Source organism: Monodon monoceros, unplaced genomic scaffold (assembly GCF_005190385.1).
Source record: "Monodon monoceros isolate NGI ecotype Baffin Bay Population unplaced genomic scaffold, NGI_Narwhal_1 Super_Scaffold_7, whole genome shotgun sequence".
NCBI classification, from domain to species: Eukaryota; Metazoa; Chordata; class Mammalia; order Artiodactyla; family Monodontidae; genus Monodon; species Monodon monoceros.
In genome coordinates, this window is record NW_021703784.1 from 42,573,488 (window position 1) to 42,589,710 (window position 16,223).

The window sequence follows — 16,223 nt, forward strand, 5'->3', positions numbered from 1 at the left end:
GAGAGCAAGATTTATTATTTTTTCCCCTTTTCCTCTTTTTGTGAGTGTGTATATGTATGGTTCTGTGTGAGACTTTGTCTGTATAGCTTTGCTTTCACCATTTGTCCTAGGGTTGTATCCGTCCTTTTTTTTTTTTTTTTACTATTTGAAATTTTTTTTTCTTAATTATTTTTTATTTTAATAACTATTTTATTTTATTTTATTTTATCCTCTTTCTTTCTTTCTACTTTTTCTCCCTTTTATTCTGAGCCGTGTGGATGAAAGGCTCTTGGTGCTCCAGCCAGGAGTCAGTGCTGTGCCTCTGAGGTGGGAGAGCCAACTTCAGGATACTGGTCCACAAGAGACCTCCCAGCTCCATGTAATATCAAACGGTGAAAATCTCTCAGGGATCTCCATCTCAACACCAACACCCAGCTTCACTCACCAACCAGCAAGCTACAGTGCTGGATACCCTATGCCAAACAAGCAGCAAGACAGGAACACAACCCCACCCTTTAGCAGAGAGGCTGCCTAAAATCATAATAAGTCCACAGACATCACAAAACACACCACCAGACATGGACCTGTCCACCAGAAAGACATGATCCAGCCTCACCCACTAGAACACAGGCACTAGTCCCCTCCACCAAGAAGCCTACAAAACCCACTGAACCAACTTTAGCCACTGGGGACTGACACCAAAAACAACAGGAACTACGAACGTGCAGCCTGCAAAAAGGAGACACCAAACACAGTAAGATAAGCAAAATGAGAAGACAGAAAAACACAGAGCAGTTGAAGGAGCAAGATAAAGACCCACCAGACCTAACAAATGAAGAGGAAATAGGCAGTCTACCTGAAAAAGACTTCAGAATAATGATAGTAAAGATGATCCAAAATCTTAAAAATAGAATGGAGAAAATGCAAGAAACATTTAACAAGGACCTTGAAGAACTAAAGATGAAACGAGCAACGATGGACAACACAATAAATGAAATTAAAAATACTCTAGATGGGATCAACAGCAGAATAACTGAGGCAGAAGAATGGTTAAGTGACCTGGAAGATAAAATAGTGGAAATAACTACTGCAGAGCAGAATAAAGAAAAAAGAGTGAAAAGAACTGAGGACAGTCTCAGAGACCTCTGGGACAACATTAAATGCACCAACATTCGAATCATAGGGGTTCCAGAAGAAGAAGAGAAAAAGAAAGGGACTGAGAAAAGATTTGAAGAGATTATAGTTGAAAACTTCCCTAATATGGGAAAGGGAATAGTTAATGAAGTCCAGGAAACACAGAGAGTCCCATACAGGGTAAATCGAAGGAGAAACATGCCAAGACACATATTAATCAAACTGTCAAAAATTAAATACAAAGAAAACATATTAAAAGCAGCAAGGGAAAAATAACAAATAACACACAAGGGAATCCCCATAAGGTTAACAGCTGATCTTTCAGCAGAAACTCTGCAAGCCAGAAGAGACTGGCAGGACATATTTAAAGTGATGAAGGAGAAGAACCTACAACCAAGATTACTCTACCAGGCAAGGATCTCATTCAGATTTGATGGAGAAATTAAAACCTTTACAGACAAGCAAAAGCTGAGAGAGTTCAGCACCACCAAACGAGCTTTACAACAAATGCTAAAGGACCTTCTCTAGGCAAGAAACACAAGAGAAGGAAAAAACCTACAATAACAAACCCAAAACAATTAAGAAAATGGGAATAGGAACATATATATCAATAATTACCTTAAATGTAAATGGATTAAATGCTCCCACCAAAAGACACAGACTGGCTGAATGGATACAAAAACAAGACCCATATATATGCTGTCGACAAGAGACCCACTTCAGACCTAGAGAAGCATACAGACTGAAAGTGAGGGCATGGAAAAAGATATTCCATGCAAATGGAAACCAAAAGAAAGCTGGAGTAGCAATTCTCATATCAGACAAAATAGACTTTAAAATAAAGACTATTAGAAGAGACAAAGAAAGACACTACATAATGATCAAGGGATCGATCCTACAAGAAGATATAACAATTGTAAATATTTATGCACCCAACATAGGAGCACCTCAATACATAAGGCAAATACTAACAGCCATAAAAGGGGAAATCGACAGTAACACATTCATAGTAGGGGACTTTAACATCCCACTTTCACCAATGGACAGATCATCCAAAATGAAAATAAATAAGGAAACACAAGCTTTAAATGATACATTAAACAAGATGGACTTAATTGATATTTATAGGACATTCCATCCAAAAACAACGGAATACACATTTTTCTCAAGTGCTCATGGAACATTCTCCAGGATAGATCATATCTTGGGTCACAAATCAAGCCTTGGTAAATTTAAGAAAATTGAAATTGTATCAAGTATCTTTTCCGACCATAATGCTATGAGACTAGATATCAATTACAGGAAAAGATCTGTAAAAAATACAAACACATGGAGGCTAAACAATACATGACTTAATAACGAAGTGATCACTGAAGAAATCAAATATGAAATCAAAAACTACCTAGAAACGAATGACAATGGAGACACGACGACCCAAAACCTATGGGATGCAACAAAAGCAGTTCTAAAAGGGAAGTTTATAGCAATACAATCCTACCTTAAGAAACAGGAAACATCTCGAATAAACAACCTAACCTTGCACCTAAAGCAATTAGAGAAAGAAGAACAAAAAAACAGCAAAGTTACCAGAAGGAAATAAATCATAAAAATCAGATCAGAAATAAATGAAAAAGAAGTGAAGGAAACGATAGCAAAGATCAATAAAACTAAAAGCTGGTTCTTTGAGAAGATGAAAATAATAGATAAACCATTAGCCCGACTCATCAAGAAAAAAAGGGAGAAGACTCAAATCAATAGAATTAGAAATGAAAAATGAGCAGTAACAACTGACACTGCAGAAATACAAAAGATCATGAGAGATTACTACAAGAATTCTATGCCAATAAAATGGACAATCTGGAGGAAATGGACAAATTCATAGAAATGCAAACCTGCCAAGACTGAATCAGGAAGAAATAGAAAATATGAACAGACCAATCACAAGCACTAAAATTGAAACTGTGATTAAAAATCTTCCAACAAACAAAAGCCCAGGACCAGATGGCTTCACAGGCAAATTCTATCAAACATTTAGAGAAGAGCTAACACCTATCCTTCTCAAACTCTTCCAAAATATAGCAGAGGGAGGAACACTCCCAAACTCATTCTACGAGGCCACCATCACTCTGATAACAAAACCACACAAGGATGTCACAAAGAAAGAAAACTATAGGCCAATATCACTGATGAACATAGATGCAAACATCCTCAACAAAATACTAGCAAGCAGAATCCAACAGCACATTAAGAGCATCATGCACGATGATCAAGTGGGGTTTATTCCAGGAATGCAAGGATTCTTCAATATGTGCAAATCAATCAATGTGATACACCATATTAACAAATTGAAGGAGAAAAACCATATGGTCATTTCAATAGATGCAGAGAAAGCTTTCGACAAAATTCAACACCCATTTATGATAAAAACCCTGCAGAAAGTAGGCATAGAGGGAACTTTCCTCAACATAATAAAGGCCATATATGACAAACTCACAGCCAACATCATCCTCAATGGTGAAAAACTGAAAGTATTTCCACTAAGATCAGGAACAAGACAAGGTTGCCCACTTTCAGCACTCTTATTCAACATACTTTTGGAAGTTTTAGCCACAGCAATCAGAGACGAAAAGGAAATAAAAGGAATCCAAATCGGAAAAGAAGAAGTAAAGCTGTCACTGTTTGCAGATTACATGATACTATACGTAGAGAATCCTAAAGATCCTACCAGCAAACTACTAGAGCTTATGAATGAATTTGGTAAAGTAGCAGGATACAAAATTAATGCACAGAAACCTCTGGCATTCCTATACACTAATGATGAAAAATCTGAAAGTGAAATCAAGAAAACACTCTCGTTTACCACTGCAACAAAAAGAATAAAATACCTCGGAATAAACCTACCTAAGGAGACAAAAGACCTGTATGCAGAAAATTATAAGACACTGATGAAAGAAATTAAAGATGATACAAATAGATGGAGAGATATACCATGTTCTTGGATAGGAAGAATCAACATTGTGAAAATGATTCTACTACCCAAGGCAATCTACAGATTCAATGCAATCCCTATCAAACTACCAATGGCATTTTTCACAGAACTAGAACAAAAAGTTTCACAATTTGTATGGAAACACAAAAGACCCTGAATAGCCAAAGCAATCTTGAGAACGAAAAGTGGAACTGGAGGAACCAGGCTCCCTGACTTCAGACTATACTATAAAGCTACAGTAATCAAGACAGTATGGTACTGGCACAAAAACAGAAACATAGATCAATGGAACAGGAGAGAAAGCCCAGAGATAAACTGACGCACATATGGTCACCTTATCTTTGATAAAGGAGGCAGGAATGTACAGTGGAGAAAGGACAGCCTCTTCAATAAGTGGTGCTGGGAAAACTGGACAGCTACATGTAAAAGTATGAGATTAGAACACTCCCTAACACCATACACAAAAATAAGCTCAAAATGGATTAAAGACCTAAATGTAAGGCCAGAAACTATCAAACTCTTAGAGGAAAACAGGCGGAACACTCTATGACATAAATCACAGCAAGATCCTTTTTGACTCACCTCATAGAGAAATGGAAATAAAAACAAAAATAAACAAATGGGACCTAATGAAACTTCAAACCTTTTGCACAGCAAAGGAAACCATAAACAAGACCAAAAGACAACCCTCAGAATGGGAGAAAATATTTGCAAATGAAGCAACTGGCAAAGGATTAATCTCCAAAATTTACAAGCAGCTCATGCAGCTCAGTAACAAAAAAACAATCCAATGCAAAAATGGGCAGAAGACCTAAATAGACATTTCTCCAAAGAAGATATACAGAGTGCCAACAAACACATGAAAGAATGCTCAACATCATTAATCATTAGAGAAATGCAAATCAAAACTACAATGAGATATCATGTCACACCAGTCAGAATGGCCATCATCAAAAAATCTAGAAACAGTAAATGCTGGAGAGGGTGTGGAGAAAAGGGAACACTCTTGCACTGCTGGTGGGAATGAGAATTGGTACAGCCACTATGGAGAACAGTATGCAGGTTCCTTAAAAAACTACAAATAGAACTACCATATGACCCAGCAATCCCACTACTGGGCATATACCCTGCGAAAAACATAATTCAGAAAGAGTCATCTACCAAAATGTTCATTGCAGCTCTATTTACAATAGCCAGGAAATGGAAACAACCTAAGTGTCCATCATTGGATGAATGGATAAAGAAGATGTGGAACGTATATACAATGTGATATTACTCAGCCATAAAAAGAATGGAAATTGAGTTATTTGTAGTGAGGTGGATGGGCCTAGAGTCTGTCATACAGAGTGAAGTAAGTCAGAAAGAGAAAGAGAAATACCGTATGCTCACACATATGTATGGAGTCTAAGAAGAAAAAATGTCATGAAGAACCTAGGGGTAAGACAGGAATAAAGACACAGACCTACTAGAGAATGGACTTGAGGATATGGGGAGAGGGAAGGGTTAGCTGTGACAAAGTGAGAGAGTGGCATGGACATATATACACTACCAAACGTAAGGTAGATAGCTAGTGGGAAGCTGCCGCATAGCACAGGGAGATCAACTCGGTGGTTTGTGACCGCCTGGAGGGGTGGGATAAGGAGGGTGGGAGGGAGGGAGACGCAAGAGGGAAGGGAACATATGTATATGTATAACTGATTCACTTTGTTATAAAGCAGAAACTAACACACCATTGTAAAGCAATTATACTCCAATAAAGATGTTAAAAAAAAAATACCATAGGTCTCATCTAGCAAATGGGGATAATAATAACTACTTCATATAATTGTTGTCAAATATTTATTTGGTGGGAAAATTAATTTGACAGTCATCTCTTAAATATCCATTGTGTGACTTTCATATGCCCTTGAAGCTAGCCATGGCCCAGAGTTTAGGTCTGTACACTCTTTTATTTCTCTCTGTATCTTCTTCTTTGTCTCTGACGACCAGTTTCATGGCTTACAGGCCACTATATGATAAGAACTTCCTAATTCCTATCTGAAGTTCAAAAGACTCCTCTGAACTCTAACCCTGTATATCCATCTCCAACTTCATATTTCAATGTTATCTCACAGGCATCTCAAATGGAACACTTAAAAATCAAAAATTTGTTCCTTTGTAATAGCCTATAAGGGAAAAGAATCTGAATAAAAAAAGATATATAGGTATGTAAAACTGAATCACTTTGCTGTACACGTGAAACTAACACAACCTTGTAAATCAACTATACTTTAATTTAAAAAATTAAATTAAAAAAGAATTTTTAAAATAAAAAAAACTTAAAATAAAAAGATTAAAAAAATATTGTTCCTCTCCCTCTATTTCCTATCACATCAACTATCCTTCAGCTTAAACCAGAAGCCCATGAATCTTCATTTTTAAGCCAGAGACTGTTATCATTTGTATTTTGTTCCCCTTTATCCTTCAGATTAAAACCATCAGCCAATCTTGTCAATTCTGCCTCCAGAATACATCTTGAATCTTTATTTGTTTACAAATTCTGTGATCCAACTGCTGAAGTCAGACTGGCTACTCTTCTCTGGGCATCACTCATGCTTCTCCTTTCCACATCTTTGTTCTTGCCTGAGCGTGTTCACTCCTTGCCATTTATCTGATATTCTACCTAATCTTCAAGGCCAAACCAATATTCTGAAAAAAACAGACAGTGTCAACTCTGACTTAAAAAGTAAATCAAAAGGGTCCAACTCTAAAATATGAAGAAATTTTAGAAATCCTTCACCAAATTATTTTGTTTACAGTTTCACTTATATGTAGGCAGAAGACTGAACTTTGATAAAATTATGTGACTAAATAAGTCAAAAGGAACTCTTTCAATAAATATAAATATGCTAAGTGATTTAAAAAAACATCATAATTTAACTGGCAGAGTTTTTCTTAGTGGTTTATAAGTTAATTCTTCATCTTAAAATCATTGATGCCTTAGGTTCCATGATGTCAATTAAGCAGGTAGCAAGATATCAGCCTTAAACAAAAGCATAAAACGCAGGAGAGTCCACACTGCCATCAGTGAGACTGTTCACATTGGGCACTTAGTCTGTAGGAGGCCTGTGCCCACTGAGTAGATAACGTGGTTGTTTGTCAAACTCAAACTTGACTCACTTTAATCTCCCTTGATAAAAAGTATCACTTCCTTAAAAAAAAAAAAAAAGTAATCTCCATGAGGATAACTTTCTTTTTTTTTGTTACTGTTTATTCCCAGAATCTATAATAGAGGCTCTATAACAATTTGATGGGAAAATAAACAAGTCAATGGATGAACCAGTGAATCTTCAACTACCAACATGTGTTGCACATCGTTTTTAGCTAGTCCTGTTACTGATACCAACATTTGCCCTAGAAGATATTTCCAAAAATATATCGTTTGTATTAAATATATACTGAGGCTCCACTCTCAATAGGGAAGGCATCTCTGTGTACATTTTTTTAAATTCACAAATGACCTTGTAGGTTTATATGATTTTATCCCTATTTTAATGATAAGGAAACTGAGTGTGGAAGAGTATAAAAGGCTAGTAGGATCTAAAACCCTGTATTATGATTAATAATTTTATGGGCAACAGGCAAGGCACATGGAACAATATTTTAAAAGTGAAGTCTTCTTGGTCAGCTGCTTGCACCACAGTTAGGATAATCAAAACAGTCCTATCAGTCTCTGGCTCCAGTGAGTTGGCAATCTATAAGAATGTAAAAGCAAATTAACTCACCATCAGATGGAACTGAATGAGCCTTGCCCCCCCGGGAATGGCTGCTACTGTGTTATACAACAGACACTTAGAGAAGCTTTTAATTTCTGGTCATTAAGATATCATTTATGAATTGAAGGGTTGTGTGTTGGAAAAGAATTAGTTTCCAAATTCATGTAGGTATGGGCTTCAACTCTGGCTCAGCTACTTACTAGCAGTGGGGCAATGAGTATGTTATTTAGGCTTGCTGAGTCTCAATTTCTTCAACTGTAATATGAAATAAATATTACATATTAATGTATAATTTATTATATTTATTATATTAATAAAATAATAAAATGCAGTTTCTGGCTCAACAGTTTCTAGTTTTCTTCATACTTCATGACATTCCTCAATCCTTTTATCCATGCATAATTGAGAACTTGAATTGTTAGGTGACTTGTCTAAGGTCATATGATGTTCAGAGCCAGGACTAGAACATTAATCCACAGTCCTCCTGATTCCAAAGCTATATCCAGTAGATTTATGACTGCCTGTAAATGGCTTAGGGATGGTTGAATAAAGCTAACTTAACTTTTGCATTGAGTGTAATATATTGGATTCCTTTAAAATGTCAATTAAATAGACATCACAGCGGGTATATAGATGAAATCATTTTCATTCCTGTTTGAATAATAAACCATATCAGGATATTTTCAAAACATCCTACTGCCTAAAAGACTCTTACAGCAGACTCGGTTAAATTAGAGAGGTTTGAATGAAACTATTTTTGCTGAAATGCCAACAGCCAAGTGGCTAAATGTTCAGATGACAATGTATTAGTAACAAGGAAGAAATCTACCCCATTTCCAGAAATAATTTGAAAAACTTAATCTCAAATTATTGTTTTTATATTTGATACAGAAGGAGAGGCAGGGTAGAAGAAAGTGTTATCACTATGGTTACCATCATGCAGATTGCAGTCAGACATGCTTTCCAAATTGAGCAAATTACTTAAGCTCTCTGAATATCAAGGTTTTTCATCTGTAAATGGGGACTATAACAACTTTTTATGAAGGATCAAATAATATTACCTAAGTAAAGCATTTAGTATATAGTGCCAAGTACAGAGTGTTTAATAATGGCAGCTATTATATTATTATTGAATACAAGACCGTTGGGCAGGCCACCAAATTGTTAACCCTGACTCTGTAACACTGGATGAATAGTCATTATTATAATAACTACCATCAATATATCATATAAAGATATATTATGATAATTTCGGTATACGGAACTCAAAGAATATGTCAGATACTAAACTAGTCATTTTACATTAACAGATTTCATTGAACCCCTTTACTATAATGCTTTAAGATATGTTATTCTAATTTTAAAGAAAAAATGGTCTCAGAATAATTAAGTAACTTGTCCAGGATTTTGTAGCTAAGTAAGTTACAAAAGTCATGTTTTTATGACTCAAAAGACTATACCCTTTCCACTGCATTATTCTATTTTCCATTCCATTTAGTATTTTCATCAACACAGAAAACACACATATGTGATAATTGCACCCCATTTTTTTCTGTTGAGAAAAAAAAACAAAGGTCAAAGATTCCAAATAACTTGTCCAATAACATCTGGTAACTAGCAGAGGTGGAGTCTGGTAAGTGGCAGAAGTCTTCTGATGATGAATTTGTTCTTTTTCTGTTTCAACACAGGTGACTTATATGATTTGGGGGAAACAGATCAAGCTGTCCCAAGTCAAATGAAAAAAGGGAGATATAGAAGGAAGAAACAGATGTATTAATGGAGAAAGTGAACTTAGTGTTCTCTTAAACATAAAGAAATAGCGACAAACAACCAGTTATTAAAAGCTTTAGGAGCAAAAATTCTATCATGACATTAGAGGTTTATCTAAATAAAAATGTAAACCCTATGACATTCCACAGAATCTTTTTCGTAAAGAAAAAAGAGAAGCTGTTAATTCACTGAGCTGTTGCCATGGTTACCTAAATCCATGACTCGCTGCTGAAAAGTAACTTTTTGTTTTCTTCCTACTGTTTGCTTCCATGTGATATGCTTTTCACCTGATGAGTGAATGCCCTGGTCACACTTCACTCATGTGCATCATCTTGGAAAAATTTTTCTCTTTATTTTGATCCGTCATGACAGCTACCCTTTCCTTCTTACGGCTAGCTTATCTGCTGCTTGCATAACATTGGATCTAACTGTGTTGAGCATAGGTATTTGTACTTTAATGTTCACCCCCCACCTCCAAAAATAATGGACTGCTTTAATTGACGACAAACATGCTTCTAGTTTAAAAGCTCTTGGCATTAAACAAACCAAAAAATAAAGGAACAAATATACAAAAAAAGCATGTGAATTCTGAATATAGGCTTTCTATGAAGACTAACATTAAGTACATAATTTTTAATATATTATTTTATTGAATAAAAAACCTTACCAGTAAATATTATTAATCTCACTTAAGTAACACTCAGGTTGTAACTTGCCTGATCTTCTCTATGTGTGCTTCCATTTTTTGCATGCACACACACACACACACACATAAGCCTAGAGAGAGCTACACAAAATGTTTTATGCCAGACAATAAGTTACTGCTTATTTTGGTATAATTGTGTCCTTGGCCTTGGGGATCCAGTGCTATAAATTATGGCTTAATGTTCTAGAAATCTAGCTATGTCTATGCAGAGTTTAATTTTTTATGTGTGTTAGCACTGAAGCTAACAATTCTATGATTTTCAATTTTGTTCAATTCAACATATATTGACAAAGCCCATTCCATGTATATATTATGTTCCTGACTCTGTGGACATAAAGATCAATTAGAAATGGTTTCTACATTGGAGCAGATGGCAGTCTGTTAGACAAAGGTAGGTTTGAAAACAATTACATGTATTGAAGAATTATAGGTACTATGATACAAATCTGTACAAAGTATAATGATAGTGCAAAAGGGTGAAGGTCAATTCTTCCTGAGTAAGGGATGTGGATAAATAAATGTCTAATGGAATAATTTCACTCTAACATGAATGAAAAGGACTACATCAGAATATCTGCCCCAGTTGTCTGTGCAACTGAATTTTAAGGGAGTTAAAGTGACTACAAGTCAGAATTTACATCCATAAATTAGTGACTTGTTTTATCCCTTCCAAGCCTAAATGGCTCCTTAAAAATAGGAAACAACATGGTTAACTTGAAATAGCATTGGAGTCAAAGGCACTGGGTTTTAGTCCTCAGCTGTGTGACCTTAGACAAATTATCCTAGCTTTCGGGGTCTCACTATCTTCTTTTACAAAATATATATTACAAATAATAATAGATATTTTACAAAATATCTATTACAAAATAATATATATTAACTCTTAGCTCAGAGTTAATAAATCCTATGAGTTAATAAATCTAAAAACTCTATTTTTGTGTGTGTCAAGTAAAAGATATCTGAAACCAAGAAAAAGCAGGAGAATTTGTACCAAAGGGGCTGAGTCTAACTAATTAAGAAGGTATTAATGAACTCACCAAGTCTGGAAGATATTTGGTCTCATCGTCTCACATAAAACAGTCTAGTTCTTGATTTGAGTGTTCAATTCAGGCAAAAGCATTTAAACTAGTGGTGTGTTTATTATAGAACCTGAGTTTGTAAAGTGAAAGAGATACCAAAACAATTTCCATGTTAATTAAATCAGTGATTCTTAGTGCTGGCTGTGCATTAGAATTACAGTAGAAGTTTTTAAAAATACAGATGCTTGGACTTCACAGTGGACCCCCTGACTATGATTTTCTGGCAGAAGGTAGATGGGTGGAGCACATGCAATTTTTAAAGCTCCTAAGTGATTTAGAAGATACTGAGAACGGCTGAATTAAGTCAATATAAATAACTGATCTTCATTTTTAAAGGACTATAACCAGAGATGCTCTGCAAAGGAATGGAAACAGCCAACTAGAATTGGGTTTGACTGTCACCTCACACAATGACACCACTCACGGTAGGTGAATCTAAATGTTCACTCATTTCACCTTCCTTATTTAAATCGTCATTTGCTCATTTTTCTTCAATGATCTTTGTCCTCTGTATTTCCTAATCTTATTTTTAACACCAGTTACTACACTGTAGTTTAATCATAGAACAATATCGAATCTAATGTTGTAACAATTTCAACTTAGTGTTTACCTACTAGACCCAAAAAGTTTTATTTAGAAGTAAAACTGGACACAATTGTAAAGGAGAAAAAGACAGGAAAAATTTCCACTCAATAATCAATAAATGAAGAGAAAAAATTAGAAACATAATTTAGGTACTTCCAAGAAGCCTACATCTAATGTAATTAATATCAATTAGTATTTGCCTATTAAGCTTTAGTGTGGATGTTGTAACTTTTTGGTAATTTAGATAATCCTCCAGTTTTTCTGGGTCAAGAGAAGCAGTTAAGGAAAGCACTATAACTGACTGAAAATCCCGCATCCAAGCTTAACCGCATTTTAAGCAGTAACGGAGGATGTGAGAGTTAGATGAGATTAAGGTAGGAGGTCTGAAGGCTTATTGAAATAGATTTTTTTTTTTGAAGCACAATTTTTCCAGCCTCTCCTGCACAAATACACTCCTTTCTCTTGGTAAATAGCTGACATTAGTGACACAAGACATTACAGTGGTCATTTTCAATGAGCTTCAATAGGCTCCATTTGGAAGTTGTGTGAACTTAGTGCAGGGGGGCGGGTGGGAAGCCATCCACATTTCAAAATTGCAGAGCGCCGGGTAAGAATGCAAGATTCTTCCCATCTCATTTAAATATTGGGGTTTAGTTCCATAAAGCACTGCTAGTCAAAAGTGCTGTATTAGAAATGTTTGGAATACAGGCAGAAAAACATTCCTTCCACCTATGGTTTTAAAATGATAAATAATTAAAAGCATATTTCTTTGGCTACCTTTTGCTCCTAATCCAGAGTGAAAAAAAATCAGAATAGGAGAAACAGAAATTAAACTTCAAAATAACAATTATCTTGTGCCTCAAAAGTTTGCACATATTTTGGAAGAAATTATAATTTCTTCTGCATCTTATTGAAAAGTGAGGTAGGATGGCCGGATCCTTTCAACATCATAGCAGACATGTCCTTGGAAATACTGGGTTGGCCAAAAAGTTTGTTTAGGTTGTTCCATAAGATGTCACAGAGAAACCCGAACGAACTTTTTGACCAACCCAATATTATAGGGTTGTCATGCAGCCAGGCTATCTGAGAACAAATCTTGTCTCTGCTACTTACTAGTTCTGCGATCTTGTACAAGTTACCTAATATCTTTATACCTCAGGTTGGTTTTCTTTTAAATCTTTGAAATGGGGAATGATTAGTAAGGATATTAAATGAATTAAGGCACATAAACACAACAGGGGCTCATACATGCTAATTGATCGATGAATATTAGCTATTTTCATTATTTACCTGTTTGAGCCTCAAGGTCTTCATATATATTTTTTTAAAAGAAAATTTAATCTAAGTAATATTCCCCAAATTTTGCTGATGGTGATAATCACCATAGACATTTAGGAAATGAGGTCTTCCCAGGAACCTCCTTTGAAGATTCTTATCAATGGGATTCCTGGGATAAAGATAGGAATTTGTATTTTTAATTTGTGCAATGTATACATTTTATTGTGAAGAAAATTTCAGCAACATTGACCTAAATCATTTATTTACCTAATCATCTAAGTATTCGTTCATCAATTGGTTCAACAGATACTTCATGAGCTCTTACCATTTGCCAGGCACCATCCCAGGTGCTAGGAGATACAGTGATGAACCAAGTACTTTTTATTCATTAGATTTTAGGAACCAAGTAGAGGATATTAGACAAATAACCACAAAAATCTCTTTGGAACTACAATTGTGAAGTGTGCTATAAAGGGAAAATACAAGGTATGTTGAGAGCTCTTGACAGGGAAAATTTTCTAGGCTTGGCAGGAGACAGAGAGATGGGAAAGGTGTTTATGAAGACCTTCCAGAAGAAGTGACTGCTACTGTTCTTTTATGCTCTGATATTGTATGTCCGGCACATCTTACCTGCCAAGAGGAGAAGAAGGATGCTGGGCTGAGTAGATTAGGGTTTGCAGGGTTGCGCCCTCCCATGTACTCATCTGTGCAAATGTCACAATTTTCTGCATCTCGCCAATCCCAGTATGGGATAGTGAAGTTCTCATCCCCTGTCAGCTTCTGGATTTCTTTTTCCCACAGCAGCAAGAAGAGTCTATGCCAAGGCAGGAAACCTGGTGCTTCATGAGCAAAATCAATGTCTCTCCAGATTTCAGAGCCCCCAAGTAGTGCGTCCCTTGACACATAATAATGCATCCAGACAAAGAGGTCATAAACGTTGATGTCATTAAACAGAGGCGTTGATCCATTATTCATTTGGCCATAGGTGCCTGTGGGGATGACATAGTCTGCGCTGGTAGTATGTTTCGCTAAAGTGAGGTAGGCAAGAAATTTGTTCTTCTCTGGGACACTCAAATCAAAGATGTTTCTTCTCACCAAAAGTCGCCTCTCTGTGCAGGTGGGTCCCCAAAAGCCAAACTTACAATTTCCACAATTGAATCCCATGAAGTTGCCAAAGCACTGGCAGGTCCGATTATAAAAGACGGAGGGCCAAGACTCCCGGTCGTCCACCCCTGCGAAGGGGAACTGAGGTCCAAGTGGTGCCTTGGACAGAATGATGTCTTGGCAGGAACCCCGGCCTGAAAGCTGTCCACAGGGACTCCCGTCACCCTCCCATGGTGGGCAGCATTCCTTCTCCATCAGGTTCTTAGAGGAGGCACAGGCTCGAGGGAAATGGCCAGCAGAGGTCTGGAAAGTCCACAGCAGGCAGTACAAAGCAGCCAGGAGCATTCTTCCTCTAGTTCTCACAAGGTCTGCCTGAGCTGGTTAACTGAGCCACACACTTCTCTTTCCAGCTAACCCTTCAGTGACTATCACATGTTTTGGCTAAGACCTATATAATACCACTCCCACCTCCAGCATCAAACACTCTCAGTCTTTATCTTAAGCTTTCATCTTCTGAAAAACCACATGACTAACCTTTCCTTGGAGTTGGCATGTATCCCACCAGTGGGATAGGCCTACGTTAAAGTGAGAAACACTATTCACCATTAATAGTTTAATTCTTATGGTTAGAATGATAATAATAATAATACCACCTGATCTAAATAAACCCAGTTAATTGACTATAAAATTAGTGATGATTTAAATTTGCAAATGAGAAGCCATGTCAGGAATAGAGCTTCTTTTATTAAGAAAAGTCAGGCAGTGTTAGAGATTTTGGGTGCAAGATGGTTTCTCAAAGACCTTAAATAGGCCACAGCATTAGTAGAATTCGTCTTTGCAGAAAGAGACACTTTTCAGAGCCTAGAGACTATTTCTTATATCTGAAGGTTATTTATTTATTTTATTTATTTATTTTTTTTGCGGTATGCTGGCCTCTCATTGTTGTGGCCTCTCCCGTTGCTGAGCACAGGCTCCGGACGCGCAGGCTCAGCGGCCATGGCTCACGGGCCCAGCCGCTCCGCAGCACGTGGGATCCGCCCGGACCGGGGCACGAACCCGTGTCCCCTGCATCGGCAGGCGCACTCAACCACTGCGCCCCAGGGAAGTCCTGAAGGTTATTTATTTTATACAAAGTATCAGAAGAGAAATTTTTTTCTGATACACTTCCTGATTATCTTGATGCTAGCTGCTTGCTTGCTGTCTGATCGCTCATTTTCTGACTATCATTAACGAGAGGTCACTTTGATAGCTGGGTGGTCTGCTTTATTTTGGAAACTTTTACTAGTGAATATTCCAAAGGAAACTCTTTTTTTTTTAAATTGAAGTATAGTTGATTGTCAATATTATATTAGTTTCAGGTGTACAACATAGTGATTCAATATTTTTATAGATTATATTCCACGTAAAGTTATTATAAAATATTGGCTATATTACCTGTGCTGTACAATATATCTTTCTGGTTTATTTATTTTATATATAATAGTTTGTATTTTTCTTATTTTAATGCTATAACGATCTTGTTTAGCCCATAAGTTCTGGAAATCAGGAATTCATTTGAAATTTTGTTTGCAATATGGTCTTGCAAAGGAGTTCTCAATGTAGTGAGAGAGTGAATAAGGACTGATATATTTATTCAACAAATATTTATTGATCATGCAAATTTTTTCAAGATTTTTTTCTCTGTGTGTATAGTGAGCTAGATAAATTGAAATGCATGGATAAAAATATTATTTTACCACTACACTAGTTTTCAAATGAGTAGTACAGAAAATAAGAACATCAGACTTTTAATGGAGGGACATATTTGTGAACTGAGGATACTGGAAAGGATTGCACAGTTTTGG

General features: G+C 36.3%; 1 protein-coding gene across 1 annotated transcript in view; it reads right to left on the reverse strand.

Annotated features, from left to right (window-relative positions):
- Nucleotides 1–15,191, reverse strand: part of TYR (tyrosinase) — a 110,638-nt gene extending 95,447 nt beyond the window's left edge. The window contains exon 1 of the mRNA XM_029208270.1: nt 13,906–15,191. Coding sequence (XP_029064103.1) covers nt 13,906–14,724 — 819 coding nt within the window. The 5' untranslated portion in view covers nt 14,725–15,191. The remainder of the gene's footprint in view (nt 1–13,905) is intronic.
- Between the last annotated feature and the right edge of the window lie 1,032 nt (nt 15,192–16,223).